Genomic DNA, 24,209 nt, shown 5'->3' with positions numbered 1-24,209 from the left:
GTTTCGCTTGGGACAGTAAGCCATTTTGTTTAGCACCAAAGGTCCTGTAAGTGTCTGTGACAACATCTTATTAAAAGGTAGCCGGCTATTATACACCACTAACAGGACCCCACGAAGAAATTGCACATAGCCTAGCGTGGAGTTACACTGGGTCATGTGAATTTCTTATCTGAGGTAGCCATAAGATTATAAAATGAAAACAAACCTCTGTCTCACTGTTATTCACTGTATTTAAAATATATATTTGGTCACTCTTATTTTGGTTAAAACAACAAGACACTTCACTGTCATTTTTCAAATTTATTTAATACCTGTAAACGGTACAAAGCATTTGGTTTTTTTTGTCCTTCCACACTGGTATGAAAAACTGCAAAAATCACCTGTTTATTTTTCTCCAGGGGAATTTTACACTTTACACGTATATATTATTTTCTTGTTCCGGGCGACACGAATGAGTCTTTGGTATCTTTGATGTAAGATGTTGGTAAAAAAATAGTGGTCCCATTTCCCCCAAAACTGACAACACACAAACACCGTCTTCATAAGTGCAGTTTTAAGCAAGTGGACCATTTGTGGCCAAATGGAGTTTACGTTTTCTTAATGCATAGGAAAGTTTTTAGAGAGACAACTGCTAGGAAAAAAAAAAAACAATTTCAAGTCCACAATTGTTTTTTTACAAGAAGCAAACCGGGCCAATTTCAATGCCAAATTCCTGGTTGGGTGCACCAACGTCCATAGGAGCGATGTCAATAACAGGCAGGCGCGATGTTTTCGTTGTCTTGTAGTCAATGACTGTCTTGCCCCATGTGCCAGTGTGTGACTTTAGGAGGAGAGAGAAAAATGAAGATTAGCTTAAGTACCATTGGCTATAACTGTTTGGCTGTTTTAGTACCCATTTTGGACATAGGATCTAACTTAAGCCACCCAGCATCACAGTCAGAATGTTTGCTGTGAATCATGTGATTCTCCAATATTTTGCTTGTCAGACCCAGGACTTTAGTTTTTAACCAATTAATTAAAAAAACTTGATAAGAAACCATAAATATTCACATTAAGTACGAAGGCTGACACTTTTCGACAATGACGTTAACTATATAAAACATTTATGCAGTGCTGGTGCCACCCTGGATAATGGATAAATGCATATTTATTCAGCTTGTTAGGTGGCTGTAGATGCCATATTATACAAGCCTGTTTGATTGATTGTAAATCAGGATGTTAATGGTATAGAACTCATGGTTTGGTCTGAAATGATTTTCTGTCACAAAGCTTTTCTTTTCCTTTGTTTTCTTTTGTTAAAACACTAGACTTGCCTGCTTTGTTTTTTTTTATCTCCACTTCCTCAGATGAAACAATGCACCTTCTTCTTGAAGAGATTCGCTACCGGCTATTGTTGTGACGGTCCAATTAAGCATTTTGTACACAGAGCCACTACAGTTTACTATTACTAGACACACAAAACTGTTGGCAGAGGAACGTCTATGATTAATCACAGAAAAACACTACAAAGCCTTTCAGCTTTGAGTGAGGACGTGAGGACTCACCGTGCAGCCGTCCTCAGCGACGCTGTACGTGAAGCGACTATTGCCCTCAGCTCTGATCTCGATCTCGTTAGATCCTTGCAGGAGGAGGGCCTTCTTCAGGTTCCCAGCCTGCTGGTCCATGTAGGCAATGCTGTTTTTGCAGTGGTATGTGATGTTCTGGGAGGCTTCAGTGGACATCAGGCGCAGGAAGGTCAGCTGAATGTTGACATCCTCGACGTTGGAGTCTTGGCCTCCGTACTCGAACTGTCAGAGGAGAAGGAGCAAGAAAAGTGTGTTAGAACATCACAGTTCATTAAAATATTTAATTGTCCATCCTTAAGGTAGATATTACAGAAATCTCCATTCACCTGGAAGCCATCAGTCATTGCCTCGCCGAACCAGACGTGCTTCTTCTCCTTGGCGTTCTTGCTTGTGTACCAGTTCTTCTTGGGCACCTCAGCCTCAGTTGGGTAGACGCAGGTCTCGCCAGTCTCCATGTTGCAGTACACTTTAATGGCATCTTGAGGACAGCCCTGGTCAGGGTCAATCCAGTATTCACCTAGGGAAGGAAGCAGCTAATTGTTAGTGCAAATCAGGGGGTACACATTCTAGAGCACAGAAAGTTACAGAAACAGTGAGACTTTGATGATATGTTACATTACTCTGTTACTGTAAGTAAGCTTGTGGGAGTTTTACTTAGACAAAAATTTTATGAGGGTAGAGGAACAGTGATTGGTCCAGAGAGATAACCTATCAGATTGTAGAGGAGGTGGGTCCAAGCAACAAGAGGAGGAGGGACCAAGACATCTGATTGGTTTGTCCCACCTCCTCTAGTTGCTTGGATCCAGACTCTGCTACAATTTGATTGGTTATCTCCCTGAAACAAACATTTATCCATCTGCGCTCTGAACATTTTTGTGCAAGTAAATCTCCCATGAGTGTTAAGTAAGAGTAGACCATTGCGAGTTGGCTACATACCGCTCTTCCAGTCAGGATGGCACATCTTCAGGTCACGGCAGGTGCGAGCAGGGTTCTTCTTGGTGCCATCAGGGCTGCGGATGTTTTCAATCTGCTGGCTCAAGGACTTGAGGGTGGTATCCACTTCCAGGTCGCGGTCACGCATCACATTGGCATCATCAGCACGGTAGAGACGGAAGGGATCTGGTGCCTTCTCCTGGGCTGGCTGGCTAATAAAGCCCATGTCGAATCCGCCACCAGGTGCTCCAGGAGGTCCAGAGGGCCCAGGAGGTCCAGGAGGACCCTGAAGTGGTGGGAGGAAGACAAGTTGAAGAGTAAAACCATAGCAAAAGTCTTAATTCAATACGGGGTCAAGTTAGGTGACTTACAGCAGGTCCAATTTCACCAGTACGACCACGAGGTCCAGGAGGTCCCATAGGTCCGGGCAGACCGTTCATGCCATCTTTACCAGGAGAGCCAGCACTGCCAGCGGGACCCTAGGAGGGGGATACAGGTTTGTACCTCTCAGAAATCGAATTCTCCAGATCATAGATAATCACTGGAGTGGCAGACATGATGCATTTTTAATGTTCAGATGGTTTATCAGTGAATTTTAACAATGTAGCTATCAGGCATGTCTCTCTGACTTTCACGTCCAAAGTTATCAAGCTTCAAATATAACCATAATCTTTAATTACAATATGTGCAGTTCTGCAATGGTGTGATTATACCCTGTAAGAAGTGAGCATGTTTGCATACGTACTCTGGCTCCAGCAGGGCCAGAAGCTCCAGCGGGTCCTTGGTCACCAGAGGGTCCCTGTTGTGAGAAATGTCACAGAATCTCATCAGACTACAGCCAGAACTGAAGCAGTACAATACACTCCATAATTACCCTGTATGTTCAGTACAGTCCTACCCAGCCTGTAAGTAGGCAAATCGTGTTCATTTACTATTGACACTATTAACATTCAGACACCTCTACTGATCTGGTCACCGCACCTGTTATAAGAAGAAATCGCCGTTCATTTACATGTTGCCATATTGTCCGAAAATGACAAAAAATTATAATGCTGGGAAGGACCACACTATATGTTATGTCATAAGTCATAATAATAACAAAGATCGTTATAAACAAATACACAACACTATACAATGTAACATTTACTCACAGACGGTCCAGGGGGTCCCTGCAGACCAGTAAAGCCTCTGTGGCCCTTCATGCCTCTCTCACCAGCTTCTCCAGTCTCACCCTTGTCACCACGAGCACCAAGCGGGCCCTGGATTATAGGAGTGAAAATTGTTCATTGTGGATTACCAGACCTACCTTATATGTAGTATATATGTGTATTGCATGTATTTTAAGAGGATACCGAAATGCACTTACAGCAGGGCCACGAGGTCCTGGAGGGCCAAGGGCACCAGCAACGCCAGCAGGTCCCTAAGGCACGAACAGGAAGAGGGAGAGGTCAGTGTTGCATCAATGCGTCAAATGCATCAATTTAACATTCAATTTGTTAGTTTTTGTGAATGTAACATTCATTGGCAATTTGTTTTCAACAATGTAACATTCAGAGATTATTTGTTTTCATCAATGTAACATTAATACACAATTTGTTAGTTGTTTTCATCAATGTCACATAGGTCTTCTTAGATACTCTTTGCACATTTTTGTATTTTGTATTCTGCGTGCAATCTATAACCAATATTTGTCAAAACAATTCCATTATCATAAAATGGACACACTGTTGCAATGAATCCATTAATCTGGAATCAAACAATGGGCCACATGACAGATTACAACACTTACAGTCTCTCCACGATCACCGGTCTTTCCAGCGGGGCCAACAGGACCAGGGGCCCCAGGAGGACCAGGGGGACCATTTGGACCAGCAGAACCAGTCTCACCACGGTCTCCCTGTGAAGTGGAAAAGCGGGAAAAAAGGGAGGCGCCTGCTGAGAAACAGCGCCAACAGCAATCTGCCAAAAAGTCCGTAAGTACTCGCAACAGGAAATAGGATTGACTCGGATTAGGAGGAAAATGTTACCTTGGCACCGGCAGCACCATCACGACCAGCAGGACCCTCATTACCAGGAGTACCCTGTAAGCGTGGGAGACTTTAGTCAGGTTTGGAAAAGGTTGGCTGTGACACTTTCAGCTAGTCGCCCTTAAAGCACATGAATGTGAGCCAATGTTACAGAATCACTTAGCAAATTAAAATCTGACGCCAGAAAGCAATATCATACATTCAGGGTAAATTAATGTTGCACTTTCTGGTCATTTAATTGTAGTCTTTTTAGGTTCTTGCTTTGATAGATGTTGTTGGGTACTGTAGTTCCTGCTCCAGTGCTGATTACACCTGCACCTGAGCAAACTTTGAAAGCTCAGCCAAACTGCACCCAGGGCTAGTTGACTCCTTGATGGCACTTATGTTTGTAATGTGTGCCTCACTTGTAGATCACTTTTCACCAAAGTATCTGCTAAATAAAGTCAATACAGATATAAATTGAAGTCTCTGTTTTGATAAGCAGCAGCTTAAATGGATAGTTAGTACACAGCCCTCTATAGGAGTGTTTCCCACTCCGGTCCTCCAGGACCCACAGTCGGTCCATGTTTCTGCTCCTCCCAGCTCCCTTGTCAGACTTTAGCATTCGAACAAATGTGGTTCTGGTGCTACTGCCAGAGAGAGATAAGGCCTTTACCCCTTAGCAGATATCTGCACATTTACTTACCTCACGGCCAGGTTCACCGGGAGCACCAGACTGCCCAGGTGGGCCCATGGGTCCGGGAGGTCCACGTTCACCAGACGGTCCGTTGGGTCCCTGCTTTCCAGGCTCTCCCTAATGTTGGGGCCACAACACCACAGATTAGACTCAAGCCTAGACAGAGATTGGTTCTGTTTCACCATAACATTTAGTGGGTAAAATATAACGACAGACGGGGAAAAATCATCCCTCAGCAATATTGCTTTTAATGCCATACTTACAATTTGGGGTAAAGGATGCAAAAACACTCGTTTGCTACCAGATATTTATAATTCTGCTCCTTCTCCTCCAGATTGCATGTAACAGGTTGATTCTAAAGCAAGAATAGCAGCATAGCAAGGGATCTAAAAATAGAATAGCCTGCAAGTGATCAATTTATTTATTTATTCATCTTCTATACCCGCTTGTGCTATGCAGGGTCGTGGGGGTCCGGAACCTGTCCTGGAAACTATGGGCACAAGGTAGGAAATAACCCAGGACTAGGCGCCAACCAATCGGCAGGCAGGGATCAACTGTACCAATTTAAATAATCGTTGAATAATTAGCTACTTCTAGTAGCCAAAGGTACTTTTAGCTCCCCTCAGTAGCTGTAATTGCTGATTTTGGCTGACTACTCACGGACGGGCCAGAGAGGCCGGGGAATCCGCGCTCGCCTCTCTGTCCGGGGAGGCCGACGATGCCCCGCTGTCCAGCGATACCCTGAGGCCCGGGAATGCCAGAAGAGCCCTGCGACAGACACACGGCACGGGTGAAACGGCACCGTTCCACTCGTCTCACACACATAAAAGACATTTATTATGCCCGTCAATTTACAGAATAACTACATTTCATACGAATAAATGCAGTTTAAACGATCGTGGGCAAAACGACAGAATTAAACGGGACTCACAGAGGGGCCATCAGCACCGGGGGCACCTTTCTCACCGGGAGTCCCGGGGGCACCGGCGGCACCGACTTCACCAGTGCGACCAGCAGGCCCAGTTTCACCGCGGACACCCTTCTGTCCCTCCTTTCCAGGAGGCCCAGAAGGACCAGGAGGGCCGGGGTTACCCTGAGTCACACAACGGAATGGGGAGTAAATGCTGAGAAGTACATGGGGCTGGTACTCGGCTACTTCTGTTATTCGTAAGTTACATGCTCCTTATACATGTAACCATGGTAATTCAAAGCCTGTTAAATTCTTTGGCAGATTCTTTGGGGAGTTTATGGAATGAAGCCAGTTAGGTATTATGGATAAGTGAGTCCTGTTATGAGGATAACCAGTTATAAATACACAATAAGCATTTATCTAACAAAACGCTTTACTATTTAAATCAAAATATGTGCATTAAATCAACCAAAAATCCTGTAGATTAAACCCTCTATTAAACTGGTGACCAGTCAACCAATCCAAGAAGCCAAACCACAGAAGCTTAATTTAAAATTCGCTGGCGCATCCAATCAGATTTGTGCCATAGGCATTGATTGGCGTAAATTGCAGAGCGCACTAAGCGCTTGACCGTAGCGTTAATTAAACCTATACTTGATATAGGGTCGCGACCGAGCTGGCATGGTGAAAATTGGGTCCACGGTGTAAAAAGGGTTCAGAACCATTGGCTTATAACATATGGGAGCAATACAGCAGTATTTAAGAACTAGTACTGTACACTGAATGCCTGTATGTCATGCAGGTCGGATATAAATTCTTCTGTCACCAAGCCTCTTGTTAGACTTTGAGTTTTGCAAACTGTATTTATGGTGTGAAAATGAAGTATTAGAGGCGGACAGGTGCTTAGTTACGAATGGAAGAGTACAGCTGGGGTGTAACTAGCAGGGAAAAAGAAAAGCATACTTACAGAAGGGCCGGGAGGTCCAACTCTGCCAGCAGCACCAGGGAATCCGGTAGCACCCTACCGAGTCAGAGAGAAGAATCTGCATCACGCCATTCACACTGATTGGTACAACTGATGATTAAGTGCATAATACTAACCGAACCCACAGTTACGCTACATTGTGTCTGATATTTTTCTGGAAGATGAATACTTACAGGAGGTCCGGCAGCTCCACGGGTACCTTTCGGTCCAGTAGAACCAACAGCACCCTGTTGGAATCAATCGTTTGCAATATAGATCATAATTCTATTAAGGGGTGTAAAAATTGGAGAATATTAATACCAGATGTGGATAGTCTAGGTCCTGAGAGTAAAAGTCCAGACCAAGATTTTGTTTCAACCAATTACTTGCATATAAAAAGTCACAGTCACAGGACATTCAACTGGTTGGCTGAAACAAAATCTTGGTTTGGATCTGTACCTTCTGAACCTGGATTTTCCACCTCTGATTATTAGGTATGAAAACAGTACCTGGGGTCCAGGGGCACCAGTAGGTCCAGGAGGTCCGGGTGTACCAGCTTCACCTTTAGCACCACTGTCACCGGTCTCTCCCTTAGCACCAGGTGTACCGTCAGCACCCTGTGGGGGACAGAGAAGATCGAAAGAGTCACTCTGGGTTCCTTCATAAGAAACTGCTTGTAAACATCTTATTTATCATTGTTTGCAGTCAAACACAAACAAGAGCACTTGACCTGGAAAGTAGCTACAATGTTTTTCTATTTTTCTATTGTTTCAGCCCTGAATTATTAAATAACTACAATTAAATATTGACAAGCAGCTGTTTACGAAAGCAGATCGTTGTGCGTGCTTTTTGTGAGGGCAACATAGTTGTGAAAATTGCCATATGAAAATGCATAATTAATAAACATAATTATAAGCGCCACTCTGGCCGGTGATTTAAAGTAGACTGTAGCAAAGCCGCTGTGTGATTCCTCCCTGTATGTGATCAGAATTTGCACGTTCTCCTGTTGCTTGGATTCCCTCCCACAGGCCAAAAGACTTGTGTCTCTAAGTTGCCCATCGAGTGTGATTATATAAGCCCCGCAACCGAATGGAATTTTGTTTCTGGAATTCCTGTGCTGACCAGTAAAGGCTCCAGGTTCCCTTATGACCCAGTACTGGATAAGCATCTGGATGATGGATGCATGGAATTTTACAAATTGTACGTTTATGACCATATGTGTTGTCTGATCAAAGACAGTGATCTCTGGGTTTTGAATTGATGTAAGTTTAACGTGCTGCGTGTTTGCTGTACTGCAGCATGTACGGCTCACTTGTAAATCTGTTTTAAAGCACTTAATGGACTCATTCCATTAATTATTTTGTTCATCCTTTCACCTTTAAACCCTTGATCACTACAGGGTCGTGGGGGTTAATGTGTCAAAGTATCGTTAGTGATCCAGCAAGCAGTTACGCATTTCAGTAACCTGTCTCCAGAAACGCATCTAAACATGTGAAACAAGATGATTTGTTTTTTATTTTTCTCTCACTCACAGGAGGTCCAGCGAATCCAGCAGGTCCAACAGCACCAGTCTCGCCACGCTCACCCTAGCGGAGAAGGAAGTGCCGTCGGTCAGTTGGGTCACGAATCCAACGTCACACACTGGGTCTCGGACATAAGCATGCAAACCCGCGAGGCTTGTGATGACAGCGGAGACAGGTACTCACAGGAGGACCGCGGGCACCAGTAGGACCAAGAGGACCAGCAGGACCAGTCTCACCCTGGACACAAAGGTAGAGGAAGAACCAGATTAGTTCGAGTTTTATAATACTAATCCTATGACTAATTCGTTATTTAGGACTACTCACAATCAACCTATTGTAATAAGATTATTAAGACTAGACAGAAATTAATAACCTTTATAAAGATGTTCAAACTTGTATAGATATAATTAATTGTGTGTCCAGATGATAGTTCATCTCTACATTTAATACGCATACCTATGGTCCAGCAGATATTTTGGAACCTTAGAGTATTTTGGGGTACATTAAGAAAATGTCTTTTTTTCTTCTTGGAATTTAACTTCTATTTCAGGGCAATTACTTTGTCGCCAGGAGCACCAGCAGGGCCGGGAGGACCAATGGGGCCGGTCATACCGCGAATGCCATCCTTACCAGGGGCACCATCTGTGCCCTTGGCACCGTGATCACCCTAACAGGAAAGACAAAATGATGACGTTAAATTGGCCTGAGCGTGAAGGAAAGAGTGTCAAAATGGCTGCCCGTTGGACGTGTTGGTTGTGAAGGCACGCTCTGAGGAAACTCCTTACTCTGTCACCCTTAAGGCCTGGCAGACCAGCAGCGCCACGCTCTCCAGGCATGCCCTGGAGACCAGGAGGACCTTGGGCTCCTGGAGCCCCTAGAGCACCAGTTTCACCCTATGGAGGGGGGAGAAATGGCACAAAATGAGGACAAGAGGAAGAGTTCACAATACCAATACGTATACTTGCCAATATGTGGTTCAAGAGAAATAAATTACAATGACATAATCCCTTTTCTCTGTACAATGTAACTGCAATGATAGTGTCATTGAGAAGACATTCTGAAATTATGCTACAAAAGGTAGTGAAGCCTTAGGCCCCTAGATGCTTGCATGGCTGCATTTCTCTCCTGGCAGCTGAAGAAGCCATAGGGAAACATCATGAACTCAAAGTTGCCCAAACAGTGCAGTGTATCTGAAAGTTGCCCAAACAGTGCAATGTATCTGAAGATGCTCATCTCTGGATTAATTTGTTCCATTCCTTACCTTGGCACCATCGTTACCAGGGGAGCCGGGAGATCCACGGGCACCTACAGGACCAGTAGCCCCAGGGGCACCACGCTCACCAGGGAAACCTCTATCACCCTTCAATGGTCAAGAGAAGTGAAAGGTCAGCGATCACAGGAGGAAGTCCCAGTATGGAGGGTGCGAGACAGTGAAAAACAGCTTCCTACCCTAGATCCAGCAACTCCCGGGGCGCCTGCATCACCAGGAGTACCCTGTAAGATGGACAGAAATGTTATTAGTCAAGATGATAAACTTAGGTTAACATGCTTCCTGGCCGACCTGCAACTGCTGCGGTTGTTAATGAACTTCAGAGCTTCATCAGCATTTATCTGTATCTACAAAGTATTGCATAATGTACAGCAGAATAGTCAGGGACTAATCCAATCATACTGGATATAAAGTTACAATGGGCACTTATTTGGGTTTTATTAGCAAAACTATAATAATGGAATCCAAAGAAGAATATTGTTTTCCTTTGCAATTCATACTGACAAAGGCTTTGTTCTTCAAGATCAGAAAGGTCATAAACGAAAAGCTGGATCTTATTACTCAGTATTTACAACATGCTAAGGGAGTTCAAACATGACCCATCCAAGATCAGGCTTGGGAGTAACCAAAGAGTAATTTGTTATTCCCTGAATGATGACGTTAAATCTATACTCACCCTTTGCCTTGTAATCATTTAATGCAATTCAATTCAGTTCAGTTATTCATTATTCAAGGTCCATTGTCAGAATATAACCGAAGTAGGACGTTCAGCGGTGAGATGACCCTCACGCAAAGCCGTGCATCACTAGCCTTACCTGCTCACCAGGCTTGCCGGGCTCACCAGAGGCACCTTGAGGTCCAGGAAGACCCTATGAAAGGCAGGAAAAGGACCAATTAGCACCTGAGGCCAAAATGGAGGGAGAACATTGAGAGTATATGCAAAAAATGCCTGCACATTGTTAACTAGACAAGATAAGCTGTGGTATTAAATAAATCACATAATGTGGTGGAAATAGCTCACCTGGAATCCAGGGGGACCACTAGGGCCCTGCTCACCCCTCTCACCAGCAGGTCCCTAAAATATGGAGGATGGGCAACAAAGACAGATGTTTTTAATGGCTTTATATAGCAGAGTCACATGTTCTACTACGATTACATAATCTTGTCAAATGAAACGAAAGCATTTAACACGGATTACCATAAATACCAAAGCTACAATGCTAAATACCTCTAACTTGAGAACAGAGGCTTTATTTTTTACAGGTATGTTCACTTTTTTGAGCCTGTTATGTTGAGGACATCACTGAAGAACTTACAACAGGGCCAGGAGCACCAGGAGCACCAACATCGCCATCTTTTCCAGGAGCCCCCTGCGTTGAGAAGGAATTGATGCATAAACAAAATATACTGAAATATGAATACAGACAGTTTTTAATGTTTTCTTTTCATGCCTGTGATTAAAATATTTATATGATATATTATGAATATTTTACTTATTATGAAAATATGAGATATGAATATTAAATAAAATATCGTATCATATCATATATGATAAAAATATCGAAGCTATATTCTGCAACAGTACGAGATGTATATCTCTGTGCGAAAACATGCAATTCTGAATAAAACTAATCAGATACTGAAATATTTAAAATAAGCAAATACAGTCGTCATGGACTTTATGATCATTCCAGGACCCCCTGCAGATGCCACAATCCACGAGTGCTGAAGTCTCTTATATTAAATGGCGTCGTACTTGCATATAACCTACACACATCCTCCTGTATACGTAAATCATCTCTAAATTACTTATAATACCTAATTCATTGTAAATGCTATGTAAATAGCTGTTATACTGTATCGTTCACAAAATATTGACATTAAATAAGTCTGTGTGCGTACATATCACTTCATTCATTTGGATTTCACGTAGGGGTCAACGTGCGGCGCATTCATGTTCTGCTTTTTGGAACTTTCTGGATTTGTACGCTTTCTTTTCTCCTCAGTGAAATATCTTACATGTTCAGATCTTAATTCTGCATTTTCAGCATAGGTAGGTGATCAGAATGCCACATGTGTGACACCAATACTTACAGTAGCGCCAATCGGTCCCATCACACCTTTTTCTCCAGGCTTGCCAGGCTCACCCTGCACAGGAGAGGAAGCTACATCTCAGCCTAACAGATTACTATGCTGCCCCCTTGTGGCAACTACATGTAGTGACTCCCAGTAAGTTCGCACAGCAGTCAGTCAGTAGTAACATTAGAATGGCCACCACCTGTTCCTCGTAAGTCTAATACACTTACGCATGACTGTCTTCATCCCAAGTAGCGTAACTGTATTTCATTCCAACTAAATGGTTCATACACATCATTTTTATTTCATACGACTTCTTCGCTACTTACAGCAGCACCCTTTGGTCCAGGGAATCCCATGACTCCAGGCTGACCTCTAGCTCCAACAGAGCCAGGAGGACCAGGGCGGCCATCTTGCCCAGCAGGACCCTTAAGGTGGAAATAGCAAGTTTCCCTGAACCCTTAATACACTTGATTCATAGCTACATCTTCTATAAGGAGCCTCAACCACTTCAGTATCCACTGGTTATTCGTTTAGTGACTCTCATGTCCTAAATAACATGCATGTAACAGGAAAACCATTCTAACTATAGTTACAGTAGTTGCTCTTCAACATTCAATCAGGACTCTAGAACCAAGGAGTGAGTGAGATGTCTGGTACTTACAGGAGCACCAGACTTGCCATCAGGACCAGGGCTGCCCGGGCTGCCAGTCATACCCTAGAGTAAGGAGAGGCGGGAGAGGGAGGCCGACATTAGATACGACGATCTGCGGCCACAGTGACATAAGAAAAGCTAAATGGACATACGACAAAGGCCGCGTTTGCAGGTCGTAGAATTCATGAAATGCTACTGAAAGTTCTTGCTGCTGACCGTAGCTAAAATGTTCAATTTAGATCAATTCATTTGGACAGCAAAAATATCTTACAGCATATTTGTACTTTATATTTCTGGTTTTAATTACATGGATATATCGTCGCGTGACGATATAACTTTTGATTCCCCTTGTGTCTGAGTCACAGTTCCATACACAGTTTGCATCGCAGAGAAATAAATCTCTAGCTTATAAATAACAGCCAGTGGAGGGCAAAATCTGAGAGAGACACGTCCCTCACCTTGGATCCTGGCATGCCAGGCTCACCATTCCGACCGGGTTCACCTGCGGCACCCTTGGGGCCCACAAGTCCGGCAGGTCCTCGCTCACCGGGGACACCCTATACGGCAGGTAGAGATGGGATCAGTGATGAGGAGAATCTGTGTGCAGGCTATGCAAATCAGTACCATAAATTAAAAGTAAGTACTTGTACATATTGCAATCAAAAGAAATTAATTAAATGGATTGCATCCTAGTTGAAGTACCCTGGCTCAAATTAACGACAAAAATAACTAAAACAAATTCGCTGGCTCACGGCAAACCATTCTTCAAAATGGCTAATAGGGGGCACTGCCCTACCACACAGGATAATCTACGTAAATCATCCATTCTCTGTGCCTTTTTCACGGAAGCAATTAACAAACCTTAGGTCCAGCGGATCCATCAGCACCAGGGAAACCACGGCCGCCAGGAGCACCCTGCCGATGAAGGAACATTTTCTTCATACTGCAAAAACCTCTTTTGGAATCCGTTCACTAAATCCGCTCATTTTGAATACTCGTGGAAATGATATCAATCAGCTGCTTTATGGCAGGTCGCTAGTGAAACTGAGCTAATCTTACGCTGTGTTGTGACTTAAATAAATAGTACAAATATAAATGATTGCAGTGTTGCGTTACAAATGTGCTATGAAAAGCTATTTTGAAACTGGCATGTCTGGTTCTAGACGGTAAACCATAAGCATGCAAGAGTGATAATAATTACAGAGAATGAGCATGAGGGAAAAGAAAATGGAAAGAAGGAGAGACATACACGCTCGCCAGTGGGTCCACGAGCTCCAATGGCACCAGCCTCCCCACGGGGGCCTCGCTTTCCCTCCTCTCCAGAAGGGCCAGGCGGGCCCTGGACTCCAGGGGGGCCCTTGAGAAGGACACAACAAATGGTCACTATTGGCTCTGAACGGCATCATCACATTAACCAAGATACATGCATCACCAACATGGTTAAATTAAACATTAAGAAATGAACAAAAACAATGAAACTCATCAACATGTCCTTCATATATGTCCTCTGAAACATTCTAGAACATTTTGACTTTTTTTGGCAGTTTTTATAATGAGATTTTGTCAAATGCCTTGAATGTCGAAATCGCTGGTTCCGAGAAGCTATGACAGATGCTAAGTGTGTTTCGATCATAACGTAGGTGTAAGTGCACGCCGCCTACTTACACCCTCTCCTTTAGCACCGGCCTCTCCCTTCACACCAGGAGCACCAGCCTCGCCCTGCAATGGAAAGGTCAAGCAGCACGAAAGACAGAATATTAACACGAATTTGGAATGATTTCAACAAGTAAACTTGCATCTTTTTTTTTTTTTTTTTAAATCACCAAGACGAAACTTAGAAGAAGCTAGGCGAACCGTCGGCTACGTACAGTGTTACCCTTTGGACCAGGAACTCCTGCAGCACCCTGGGGCCCAGAAGGACCACGGGGTCCAGGGAAGCCGGGAGCACCAGCAATACCAGCAGGGCCCTGCAGAACCCAGAACGAGTTTTCATTTAATGCGTTTCTTCCCCAATAAGAAAAAAAATGCCGAATCGTAAGCGATCACTACCATAGGAGCATCACACTTACAGGGGCGCCCTTAGCACCAGAGGCACCATCAGCACCAGGATTTCCCTGTCGATGACAAGCAAAGCAGATTTAGGTCTAAGTCGCACCGGATACAGAACAATGACTTGCAATATTTGCAAAGACTGTGACTCACTGAAGGCCCAGCAGCTCCGGCGGGTCCAGGGTTGCCGGGCTCACCGCGAGCTCCTTGGGGTCCGTCTGCACCGCGGGCTCCCTGAGGTCCTAACTCACCCTACAGGCAGGAGTATAAGCAAAGTGAAAATGAAACCACTGTGTTTTGACACTCTGTGTTATGCAGTCATGTGCTTCTGTGGTGTAATGGTATAACACTCTAGACCAGAAGTGGGCAATCCCATCCAGAAAAGGCCGTTGCATATACGAGATTTCGCCGGAAACCCCCCAATTAGATTACTAATTAGAGGACTGATTGGCTAAAGAGTCCTCACATGTGGGTTTGAACCGCTGACCTAACGGTTATCTCAAAAACCTACACACACACTGGAGATCGCCCACCGCTGCTCAAGACAATCTAAGTTCAAGTCTCAGTAGAACCTGATATTTCAAAGGATTCCCCCCCCCCCCCCCCCAATAAAGTTTATGTCAATCTATAGTAAATTGAAAAGTAACTGACTAATTGGTCGCCGGGTGACTTAAACTGGAAATGCTTTCCAAGAATCCATCTCCAGTGTGATGTAGCTGTGATGAGAAACCACTCACCTTAACTCCAGGACCACCGGGGAATCCAGGGGGACCAGCAGGCCCAGTTGGTCCCTGAAGCACAAAAAAGTGAAACCATTAGCCGGAAATCCCGGGTAAACCTTTCATGCTGTAACCTGCTCAGTCCTGTTCCTCTCCAATTGTTATTATCTAAACCGAAGGGTTGTATTCTATACAGATTCCGCATCTTCTACTTCTCTAATGTTTAATGTCACCCTTCCGTCTGATGGGGGTTTGCAGACATTGACGTCGCCAATGAGCAATTCTAATGGGATTTCCTGCGACGTTTCTGATTGGTCATGAGTAGGTCAGGCGTCTATCTGGAATACTCACAGGAGGACCAGCGGCTCCAGCTGCCCCATCGTTGCCGCGGGCACCCTACGGCAGAAGGGGAAAGCAGTTAAATTAGGCAAAGGGAAAAAATTATAGGTCACCTAAACAATTACAAGGACAACCCTGATACGCGCGTATTTCCCTGCACCTCTCTGTCACACAATCGAAAACTTCTACTGAGACGGGGTCAACGACGGCGACCTCGCAGCCCAGCCATCGTTAAGATCATTAGCGAGAACGTGAAGGTTTACTCTGCTTCGTACGGATTAACATGGATCATGGTGGCACTTACAGCGGTACCAGGAGGACCAGCACGGCCTCTCTCACCAGGGAGACCACGAGGACCCTAGGAAAGTAAGGAAAAGGAGGCGATTAGGGTGATTAGAGGCTGCACAAGTCATCACCGTCAGATGGCAATTCCCCGGAAAAATCCGGCCAATCTACTAGCATTTTTATTAGTTTCTGACAGAAAGGAAACTACTAGTAATTATTTGCAATGATTATCGTACAATTTGTATCCCTATGTATATAAGTAAATCTTTCATCCATCCATCCATCCATCCATCCATCCATCCATCCATCCATCCATCCATCCTCCAACTGCTAATCCTCTACAGAGCTGCACTGAGTTTGAAATCCATCCCAGAATGCACGGGGCACGTGAAAGGGGAACAGCCGGATGAGATGCCAGTCTAAGCATATAAAGGCCCACCCACCGCCTGACGTTCAACCAAATTGCCACTAGAGGATCATGGAGGGGGGACCGGGGGGGGGGGAGCTTCTCCAGGCAGCACAGGGCGCAGAGCGGGGGGGGGGGGCAGCCCTTGATTGGATTCCAGTCCATTGTTTAATTCAGTTAGTAATGTAGTAAATGTTTAGACGGCTGGAATTCTTTTTTAAATATTTGTGGAATGACTATAAATTCCATCATAATTCTCCTCTATAATTCAAGAGGATTGAGCCAGTTAGGAAAGGCTGAAGACCAGCAGACATCATCTCAGACATCAGCCAAGGTGACTGCTCATGGTTAACCTCAGGCTGCTGGTTACCATAGCGCCCTGAGGATCTAAGCCGGCTGCCCACTATGAGAGGCACCCTACGATGGAGGTAAGATACCCTCAAGCCTGAAGTTATCTGAGCAGGACCGCTGTCCATCACTCACCATTGCGCCAGGAGTTCCGTTCTCGCCAGCTGCACCAGGCTCGCCCTGTGGACGGTTCGCACGTGAGAGCGTCACAACACAGCAGAACATGGCAAACAGGGCTGCCGACACAAGCTGCATGGTCCCCCCACATACCTTGGGTCCAGCAGGGCCAGTCTCACCCTTAGCTCCATCTAGACCGCTGAAACCCTAAAAGGCACAAAGCGAGCAGCGTTACAAGGTGGTCGGATTGCTGGCTGCAGGTTCCTCTCTGGATGGGGCCCCCAGTCACTTACTCTGTGTCCCTTGATGCCAGGGAGACCTGGGGTTCCTGGGAAGCCACGAGCACCCTGAGGGGAGAAGTAAAGGATTCCATTGTGAATCAGGTGATAATATTTCTGCAGGGCAGCACTTTGTGCATTGAGACAGACTTCTATCTTGACACATGCGGCGATACCATCACTCAAGGTACTTACACTGTTTTGATGCATTAATTATTCAAAAAATAATTGTCACTTTGGACAAGAGTGTAACACGTATTACTATTAAATTCTAAATTAAAATGATTTCCTATTTTCACCACAGGGTGGTGTGAAGCTGATGCGTAAGCATTCAGATTGATTTTTATGAAGAGCCCTTTCAGATAAATTTGCCCCGTTTTACATAAACTTACACAGCAAAAAAAAGCCAGAAGACAGCAAAGGAGGGCAAAAAAAAGCCAGTAAGGAAAAATCCAGTGTTAACTGGTCGCCCTCCCCTCCTGCGCATGCTGACCATAACAGTTCATCTGAGTGCAGAAATCATTACAGCTTTTTGTCCAGAAATGCTTTCTTGCAGGAAGCCTTTCACATGATATTATGACATTCAGGCTCCATTGTAACATGACAGCAGACTGAGTACTGTAACGTCTTATTGGATAAAATGCATCCAATGACTTTTAAAGAACTTTCAGTTCGTATTTATTATTGAAGTAATACAGACAGATACGGTGCAGATAAAAATCAATTGATCCAATAAAACTGCCACTTATTGTAACAATGTTAATAACAATGAACCTTTACTGTAATTTAGAAAATAGCTATAATTATAGAAATTATGCAATAAAACCACAAAGGCTCTTTCTCTAGCTTCCCACTTTTCTCACATGATATTATAAAAGATTTAGAAAAAAATATGTTCTTTGGCAAGCTGTCAATTTTCTGTTCTCCAACTTCACCGCGTCCTACGCAAAGAATTGCAAAACAGTTCTTCCAAGAATTTGAAATATCATCTACTGGATACCCAGTCCTCACCTGCCAAATCTATCAAAAATAGATTTTTAAAGAGCATCATGAAAAATGAAAAGCAGAATTTTATTCCATATCTGTAGTACATTTGCTTTGTTTTATTTCATCATTATCCATTTACCTTACATATTATGTATCTGTTTTGCTTTCTGAGTACTGCATATAAGACAATAAAATCCCAAAGCCATTTCCATAAAATCAACATGTCGAACAATTATATTTACATACAATCAACATTTCATTCAGTAACTGATCATTAACTGACATATTCTCACAATTCATTTAGTTTTCAAGGAACCAGTACTGGCACTGTGAAATCCCAGTAAGTCCTTTTCAAAGATCATAGATGACACTGCAGTGCTTATTATAACAACTATTAACAATAAAAATATATATTAAATGAAAAATAATCTAATTTAATCTATATTATCTTTCATATTTATAATTCCAAGTATTGTGAGGACCGTCCTAAAATAAAATTTTTATCGCAGATGAAAAAATATTCGCTGCCTTTTGATAAAGTGATTTTGTGCCTATTTTTTCTCCTTTGTTTTTGAGACATTTTTCTCACTTTTGAAAAAGTTTGTTTATTTAATGGAATAAAGGAAATGACCCAGTATAGCTGATTGGATGTTTTCAGTTCTTGTAAAAGTATAAACGTCTTCTTTATCTGGCTTGTTAACTACTTTTATAAATGCACTGAACGATTTGTGGTTAGGTGGGTGGGTGGGCTCTGCGTTAAAGGGCCCGGCTTAATGACGGGTGATAATCATCTTACTCATCATGGGATTAACCGTTTCGTTAGAAGACGAGAGTCAAAGTACTAAATGCCGACGAACAGCCACATGATACAGGACTTTAAAAACATTTTTTCTCACCTGTGGGCCAGATGGACCTCGCTCTCCAGGACGGCCAGGCTTGCCAGACTCACCCTGAGGGTTGGGGGTGGGGGGGGGGGGCAGTTAAACAGTTATAAAGATAATGGAAAATGGCCTACAGCATTCCTCCTTATGGAGGAAGCTTAGAGTGTGCAGGCTGGAATGCTAGGTAAGTAGCATGTATCATAATTTAAATGAACCTATTTACATATATTTCATTTTTAATTGCTTTAATAACATTGCTTCTCTAGCACTTGACTAATTATTAACCAAATTAGCAATGGGCTGTCACTTAAACAGATCCTATTGTTAGCTATTGCTAATAATTATTACTTGCACAGTGACATCAGTTCATATATGTTAATATGCTTGAACTGGTAGGAAAAACTGGCTACTTACATCATCTCCGTTCTTTCCTGGTGGACCAGCTGCCCCACGTGCACCCATGGGACCCTACAAGAGATGTGCAAAATGTGAGCGTATATGTGTTTGTGTGCATGGTGGTGCAGACATGGCAGCGGTTATGTTTGTGTACAATGCTCAGAAGCAAGATCGGGGAGCTGTTGACAGGAAGGACTGTAAAAATGGCTGGACTGTTGTTATGTGGCAAAGGTTAAGCCCATCTAACCTATGTCTGCTCAGCCACAATCTGTTTTGTGGTCGTGTTTTAGCCTGGCGGGATTTATTCAGCTTGATGTGTCTTATTTGCGAATGCAGGCATCTCAAGTAGCTTGGTGATGTCTGACTGGACGAGAGTCTTCTGGGAAGGGGGTACTCACAGGAGAGCCAGCTTCACCGGGCTCACCGGGGGGGCCGGTAAAACCTTGAGGTCCCTAAAAAGAGACGAAGAACAGAGACCCGCAGTTAATCACGGAAATTCGTAGAAGTAATGACTGGAAAAACAACTGACTGACAGGCACGCGGCCCAAAGTTACACGTTGCTGATATGCCACTCATTGTGGGCAACAGTGAAAGTCACCTTTACACAACTTAGGAAACTTAGGCAAAGTGATAAACTCTCGGAGGGGGGGGCACTTACGCTAGAACCAGGGGGGCCAGGAGGACCACGGGGACCCATTGGACCCTGTCAAAAAAGAGATCTGTTTATTTTCCACATTCTCAGATCAGCAATCAGCCGTAGTTCAATCTACAACCTACTGACAAATCGATATCTATTCAAACGCAATTGATATTTCCGGAGACGATCATAAAAGTTTTCTGTATGACTCCCATGTGGGTTAGATGTTTGGAAAGTCTTTGAAGATGTTCTAGAGATATTTGGTAAACTGTGGCTGCGGTGTTTTCCTGATCTGCATTCCTGAGAGACACAGCGGCAAGATCCGCACCATCGGTCCTGGGACAGACACTCCTGCAGATTTCTCATCATATCCAAAAGACATTTGAGGAGCAAGGTTCTGTAGTGAAGAAGAGAAAGAAAACACAGGGTTAGTGTCTGGTAAGGTCAGTCATAATGTGGTGAGCTGTCTTCTCCGAGATTTTGCAGGAATATCACGGCGTCGAGTATAACATCAAAACAACTCATACATACGATAATAATTCTAGCTCCGTAAAAGGCAATAAAGTTCTATGGAAGAGTATGCAAATAGAAAGTATTTCTTGTGTGAGACGTGTTCTTATCCATTGCTGAAAGACCACAATAAATCTCTGACCGCTGTCCAGACTGACGGTGCTGAACCGTGTTGAAGCGGCGCACAGGCCTCTGAGCGGCTGGGCACGTGCTTCATGAAATATAACGTCTCTGCGCCTGCGTTCCAGGTGTAGGGAACCTGAGAAAGGGGTTTCTGGGTCTACTTACTCCACCAAGGCCAGGAGGTCCGGGGAGGCCGGGGGGGCCGGGTTCGCCGCGACGACCGGGTTCGCCAGGAATGCCGTTATTACCAGGCAGCCCAGGAAGACCCTACAAAATGCAAAAAACATCATATAATGGAAACCAGCAATAAATATACGTTCTAGACACCAATCACAGGATCGCAGAGATATTCGTTGCACAAGCAGAATGGAGTGTCAAACTCACAAAAAAACAACCGAAGACACTTCTGAAGACTTCAGTCTAATTTTTACCAGCTCATACGGCAGTGTTAGTATAGACATCCAGTCTGCAAAGCAGCATAAATAATGAATGACAACCCACCCTGTCCCCTTTGGCACCTCGGTCGCCTTTGGGGCCCTGAGTTGGGGAAATAAGAAAGACAATAACTCAGAAGATGTTAGGTGGGCATATTTCGTTAAATCAATCATTCCTGACCTTCTCAGGGCAAAACCCACTAATAGTCATTCTTTATACCTCCATTAAATTCTAAGATCTTTTAGTATTTCTTACGCATGCTAATTTTCGCACAGTATGTAACATATCCTTTTGTGCTATAGCACGTAAGACGTCCCTCAAAGATTAAAGAAATTACCTGAATCTGAGGTCCCTGTGGGCCTGCAACAGACAATGATGCAGTACTTTACAAGTCAGGCTACAGCAAAGCACATATATGACAGATGAGATATTCATTTGGTATTTTATATAATGAAATGTTCAGAGCCATTGGCATCTATGATACAATTAAAGTCCATTTATGACTTTCTGATTCAGTTTAGCATTTAATTTCTGTATTTAAATTCTCTCTCTCGGTTATTAATGCATGCTAAAGGCCTAGGCTGCCATCCACTTAATCTAACCAGCTGAATACTGGTTATGTTCCCATTGCTTAAAAAACTGCAAGCAATTTGTGGGCACCAATAACTTTGCCTGGAGGCCATAGTGGGAAAACTATGTAGACGTTAAAACGATCCAAAATGTACCATCGGGGCAGATGGGGCAACATTCCCCGAAGGGGATTTCCGGATTGGGGCAGTCAGATGTATCTTCACAGATGACGTCATCGCACATGACGGTGCCGCTGTCGCACACGCAGATCTGGCAGGGCTCCGGTTTCCATACGTCCTTGTCGTTGTACAACTGGCCGTCCAACGTGCAGCTACCAGCTGGGCCTGGAGGCAGAGCGTGCAAAGAAGGGCCGTAAATGACCTTTAATCAGCGCCGTCGACAAACGTCTTAATTTTCAGTGAAGCATCTATGACATCTATGCTGCTCTGCATTGTGTTTTTTTTGTTGCTTAAGGGAACAGGCCTTATAAACCATGAACTACAGACGCTGAAGCAGGCGACATTATATTGCAAAATTCATACAATTTGTTCATTTCATAACAGCTAAAAAGAAAAGCAGAGCAAAACATTCCCAATTAGAATAAATGTCAAATATAATCTCTATATTAATATTTCATCATGTGTATATGTGACATATAACCTACAAATTACTATTCTGTGGTCTTCTAAGAGGTTAGGAGATGGATGGATGGATGGATGGATGGTATATTGTTCAAAGGTAATCCATGTATCAGCGTAGCTCCAAACAAATATATTTATATAACAAAAATATTACTTGAAATAATGATACATTTTATATCGGCATTATGCAAATTAACATACTGTGGTCTGTGGATCTACCAGTAGCATGATAATTTATCACCAATTACATTATTTAATGATAGAAATTATTACTAGATAAATCATCAGTTAATGAATTTCATGATCATTCAGTTGGGGATGTTTGGCGTCTGCCAAATGCTGTAAATGTAAATGGATGTGCGGCGAGGAATAGTAAGCAGTCATCAGGGTGAAAATATCTGCAGTGTAAGTATTCCCTGGTGTAACTAATCTTCCCGTCCAGCATGGTGTACCGCCATAAGTCGTCTGCATACTTGAGTTGCAGAAAAAAGTTCCACGTCCTTTGTGGTTTAGTTGTGAAATAATTGAAAACGGGTAACCTGGCAACTCAGATTTTCCATGGAGAGAAGTCTGTACTCTACATATGTTTCCCATTAGTTAACGTAAAAATGAGGGCGGGGACACAGGTGCGGCTGTATTTACATAAATCACCTTGCAGCTCCACATCAAACCACATGGTGGCGATATAAGTCCGTGTGATGTTCCTCGGTTCCGACTCAAAGTATTTGAATGAAGTAATGCCTTAACAATTTCCTTGAATGCATCTTAAATATATACTTTTTATACTCCAGAGACTCCACTGAGAGCAATCCATTTTAGGAGAGCTTCATAACGTCTTCGTTCGGTTTCTGACTGCTATCTGTGTATCTAAGCAGTGGAATTAAATTCAAAAATATTTTTCTTATTGTGGAATTTCTAATTGATTAATGAGTTTGCCTAAGGCCTAAATATTTCTTTCCAAAAATGAGATATTAGATAATATATTTAAATATATAAAGGACACATGAAAAATAACCAAACATTCAAATAGGGTGATAAAAAAACTTTGCGTTAATTCAACATTAAGCAAATTCAGATTATAATTGCGCCAAATTGAATTTTGCATTCATTTATTTATCTCTATCCGATAAGCACTCTTCACTATCCATTTCGGTTCCTCGTGCTGTGCTTTTTTTGTGAACCTTACTCCTCGTGCGCTTTAGAAATGCATTAATTATATCACATGCTATTCTATCACCGCGAAGTTGCTGCACAAAACTTTTTTATTTTCTTGTTTCTAACGTTTCGGGGAATTTTTAAAGTTTCTCGTTGTTTTTTTTTTCATTTGTTAAATATCATTTATTGGGACATCAAACGGAAAATAAAATTATAAGCATTTCAAACGATACCGGCTTTTCCCCCCAAAAATATTTTCATTGACAAACTAATGCTAATGTCAAATTACACACAATGACTGAAGCTGTATTTGGATATTATATGCTGTACATTCGAAAATGAATGCTTTCCCTGCATGGTAATGACAAGCCGCACACTTCACCCTCTGTGGTTCAGCGATTTAACACTTGGTCTCACGTGTGTTTGGGTAGTATTTAGCCACTGGTAGCTGAAAATCACAATTTACTATTTCATTACAATTACAGCCTAGGACGCTTTACTTACGATCATCCTCGCCTTGACATCTTGCCAGAAGCACCGTTGAAGCCAGCAAGAGAGCTAGCCGAATATCCACAAAGCTGAACATGTCTAAATATTAGACATGTAGACTCTTTGAGGCGAGGGGAAAGTTTTTTTGTTCCTTTAGACTCCAGTCATACAAGGCAGGGTCCGGTCTTCCGTATCTCCAATCCAGACCCCAGGAGAAACTCCCTACTGCCTAAACTAAGTAGTAA

At 43.2% G+C, this 24,209-nt stretch overlaps 1 protein-coding gene across 1 annotated transcript; it reads right to left on the bottom strand.

Annotated features, from left to right (window-relative positions):
• Positions 1-285: 285 nt before the first annotated feature.
• Positions 286-24,209, bottom strand: LOC125717923 (collagen alpha-1(I) chain-like). Its single transcript, XM_048991295.1, has 51 exons — positions 23,980-24,209; positions 21,835-22,023; positions 21,447-21,469; positions 21,176-21,211; positions 20,840-20,941; positions 20,370-20,438; positions 20,063-20,107; positions 19,803-19,856; positions 19,423-19,476; positions 19,024-19,077; positions 17,156-17,209; positions 17,016-17,069; positions 16,881-16,925; positions 16,011-16,064; positions 15,719-15,763; positions 15,386-15,439; positions 14,802-14,900; positions 14,669-14,713; positions 14,468-14,566; positions 14,265-14,318; positions 13,849-13,956; positions 13,461-13,514; positions 13,058-13,156; positions 12,609-12,662; positions 12,274-12,372; positions 11,963-12,016; positions 11,185-11,238; positions 10,890-10,943; positions 10,684-10,737; positions 10,048-10,092; positions 9,860-9,958; positions 9,384-9,491; positions 9,158-9,265; positions 8,782-8,835; positions 8,608-8,661; positions 7,585-7,692; positions 7,270-7,323; positions 7,079-7,132; positions 6,133-6,294; positions 5,862-5,969; positions 5,211-5,318; positions 4,526-4,579; positions 4,288-4,395; positions 3,865-3,918; positions 3,650-3,757; positions 3,244-3,297; positions 2,870-2,977; positions 2,502-2,784; positions 1,892-2,082; positions 1,545-1,787; positions 286-820 (listed from the first exon to the last, which is right to left on the bottom strand). The coding sequence occupies exons 1-51, from the start codon at positions 24,059-24,061 to the stop codon at positions 674-676; spliced, it is 4,353 nt and encodes a 1,450-aa protein (XP_048847252.1). The 5' UTR covers positions 24,062-24,209; the 3' UTR covers positions 286-673.

The sequence above is a fragment of the Brienomyrus brachyistius genome, chromosome 22 (genome assembly GCF_023856365.1).
Source record: "Brienomyrus brachyistius isolate T26 chromosome 22, BBRACH_0.4, whole genome shotgun sequence".
Lineage (NCBI taxonomy): Eukaryota > Metazoa > Chordata > Actinopteri > Osteoglossiformes > Mormyridae > Brienomyrus > Brienomyrus brachyistius.
This window is presented reverse-complemented; position numbering and strand designations above follow the sequence as displayed.

What these genes read in the sequence shown, in the direction of transcription:
- LOC125717923 (XM_048991295.1), bottom strand. Translation starts at nt 24,061, where the DNA reads ATGTTCAGCTTTGTGGATATTCGGCTAGCTCTCTTGCTGGCTTCAACG. An exon ending in ATGTCAAGGCGAGGATGATC is followed by an intron (nt 22,024 to 23,979) that starts GTAAGTAAAGCG and finishes CTCTGCCTCCAG; the next exon opens with GCCCAGCTGGTAGCTGCACG. An exon ending in CTGGTGCTAAGGGCGCCCCT is followed by an intron (nt 14,567 to 14,668) that starts GTAAGTGTGATG and finishes TGGGTTCTGCAG; the next exon opens with GGCCCTGCTGGTATTGCTGG.